Source organism: Pundamilia nyererei, unplaced genomic scaffold, assembly GCF_000239375.1.
Source record: "Pundamilia nyererei isolate P.nyererei 1_Seehausen unplaced genomic scaffold, PunNye1.0 scaffold00059, whole genome shotgun sequence".
NCBI lineage: Eukaryota > Metazoa > Chordata > Actinopteri > Cichliformes > Cichlidae > Pundamilia > Pundamilia nyererei.
The window spans coordinates 938060-940890 of record NW_005187460.1 but is presented as its reverse complement, the minus strand read 5'-3'; the positions used below and the strand labels follow the sequence as shown (position 1 = coordinate 940890).

Sequence of the window (2831 nt, the reverse complement as noted above, 5' to 3'; positions counted from 1 at the left end):
TGTGAAGCTCGCACACAAGAATTTCACTCACATGTGCTGTACCAATGTACCTGCACATGTGATGTGACAATAAAAGTGATTTGATTTGATTTAAACATTTCTCTTTTACAGTACACACCTTTCATCTAAATCTAACCATAAAATTCAGATTATTAGGCTTTAACATAATAATTCTTCTTCTCTGAACAGTGGCAAAGAGAATAATCTGCAGTGCTCAAAGAATTACTTACCTGATAAAAATGAGCTCTAGAGCCTGAATTTTTCCTGGACCCGAGCTGGACCCAAGTCCAGCTTCACTGACTTGTTGACTCGTTGACCCTCTTTTATGAAGAAGAGCGACCACTCACTTCTTGGTGGATGCAACGTTTTGGGATATTGTCTCTTTTAAAGCATGTGTTAATTCTGAGTGTGATTTAATCAAGCACGTGTATTTCATACATGAATAAAGTCTCACTGTGCCACCTTATGGCAAAAATCGGTATATGTTTACCTATGAAACCTTCCAGTGCTTTTACCCTGTATGATTTTTCACTGATGAACTGTTTAAAAGTAGAATTTGTTCATTCCCACCAGACTCTCTCCTCTGTACACTATAAAATGACCCATTGCAGTGACGTCTCTGTAGATGAGCCTATCGGACGTGCTACGCAGCAATCTCTCCACCGTGTCCTGGTTCTGCCCCCAGGCCTCCTCCCAGTGGGACAAACCCAGAACACCCCCCCAGGAGACATCCTTGTGCCTGAACCACCTCTCTGGTTTCCCTGAAACCATATTCAGTCAGCTGAAGATAATTTAAGGGTTTTTGTTTCGGAGTCTTTATTTGACAAAAGTAGTGTTAAGCAGATAAGAGCATGGGGGGAGATGCAAACCCACACAAAAGGACTTCATTAAATTTGATGTATGATGTACTCAGTGAGTACTAAGGGAGTCCCATACATAATTTAGCTCAGCTAAATGTACAATTAGATTATGAACAGTCACACGAATGACTTAAAAAAAATCAAATGGAAAAACAAATTTTGTGTACAACTTTAACTTCTATAGGTTGTCTTTCTTCAGTGAAGGCTTGGAGAGTCCCGAATCAGAATATTGTCTTTCTCTATAAATAACAAACTCAGACAAAAATACTTAACAAGTATTTTTACTTCAGAAGCTAGGATGATCTAATAGATGAGTAAAATAAAGGAAGTCCAACCTCAAACCCTACTGAAAGGCACCAACCAGATGGTGGACCTTCTTGCTGTGTGGCAACAGTGTTAACCACCATGCCACCGTGCTGGCCCAAGAGTGAAAATGTCATCCATATAGTTATTTCTTTCTTTCATTCTTTCTAATACAGTGAATGACTGTTGGAGATGACTCTATTGTAACTAATGTATGAAACTAATATAGATGCAAATCCATTATCTAACATGTTTGAAAAATTGGTACTCAGGGAGCTAGTAGAGCTAGTGGCCATGCTCCCCGTTCATGTTGAAAGGATGCAGCTGACATGGAGCTATCTGATGGTTAAAGGTTTTTCCTGGCACACCCAGCAGGGAGCAGTGTGAGATCCCCTAGGAGGAACTGGAAAATATTTCTGGGAAAGATCTGGACTAAAGGTCACACCCACAATGTCCTGGAGTAAAGCCTAGTCCTGAAACACAATGACTCTATTCACACAATTTGAAAGCTTTTCTTTTTTTTTTTAATCTGAGTTTTTAAGTTAGTAAAAAAAATACAAAAGAAGTGGAAACCGTAGTGGCAAAACAGACACAGATAAAAACAATTGAGACAATCACACTGGGGAGGAAGTAAAATCAAGCAGAAGACACTGGTGACTTGTGCTATGGGAAAAACATGACGAGGTCAAACACACAATACAGACTGAAAACAATACAGTTTTTGCATAAAAGCAGTGGTGTGATGTGTATGAGAGGAAAGGCACTGTAGACTAACATATTATTAAAAGTTTGTGCATTAAGTCAGTGAGATAGGAAAAGAGTTACTACATATTAATGAACTTTAGCCTATTTGAAGCCAGGAAAGAAAGCTGACTGTGAAAATTAACAGACAGTCTAGGTATAAAACGTGCGACTGAATAAATATTCAGTCTGATGTTTAAATGAAATGTTTCATTTTCTCATGTCTCAGTCATTCAAGTGGCTGAGATAGTCTTCTCCAAAGACAATCATCTGTTTCAGTGCACACAGGATGTGAGCATCAGTGGCATCATTTGTGTTGATTTCTGAACTGTAGTTCTTCACAAGAAAGATGCTGTTCACTGGGAGGCCCAGAAGCTGGCTAAATTTGTAGACCTGAGTGTTGAAAAGATTTCAGTGATTCAGTAACTGTAAAAAGATTTCAGTGCTAAATTTAGAAAATGTAACTGAAAAAGTGCATTCAAAATTAATAAAATTTACCTGTTCCTTCAGGTAGTCACTCTTGTAGATGTTGTTCACATTCTTTTGTGCCTTGGGACAGGCGTCATCAACTTTAGTGAGAATAGCCAGCTGGGGAATTTCTGTTAATGTAAAAACGTAATCACTTTATAAACATTTGTTTTTCTCCCTCTTTTTTTGCTGCATATTCCATAAATTTATATATATATATTTATATATATATACATATATATACATATATACATACATATATATACACATATATACATACATATGACCTCTCTTATTTGGCTCAGCAGAACTAAAATATATATCCTGCTGCTTTTACACACACACACATAACGGTCAGCGATTCTCTGCGCGATCAACCTCTCACATGTTTAAGCTTGCTGCGGGAGATTTCACTTGTCATGTTTGCATAGTAAGCTAACAATTGATAAGACGATGTCA

At 37.8% G+C, this 2831-nt stretch overlaps 1 protein-coding gene across 1 annotated transcript in view; it reads right to left on the bottom strand.

Annotated features, from left to right (window-relative positions):
* Positions 1 to 1733: 1733 nt before the first annotated feature.
* LOC102202786 (interferon-induced protein 44-like) overlaps positions 1734 to 2831 on the bottom strand; it is a 7745-nt gene continuing 6647 nt past the window's right edge. The window contains exons 7-8 of the mRNA XM_005734532.1: positions 2403 to 2503; positions 1734 to 2297 (exon numbers count right to left, since the gene is read on the bottom strand). Of these exons, the coding sequence (XP_005734589.1) occupies positions 2130 to 2297; positions 2403 to 2503 (269 nt within the window). The 3' untranslated portion in view covers positions 1734 to 2129. The remainder of the gene's footprint in view (positions 2298 to 2402; positions 2504 to 2831) is intronic.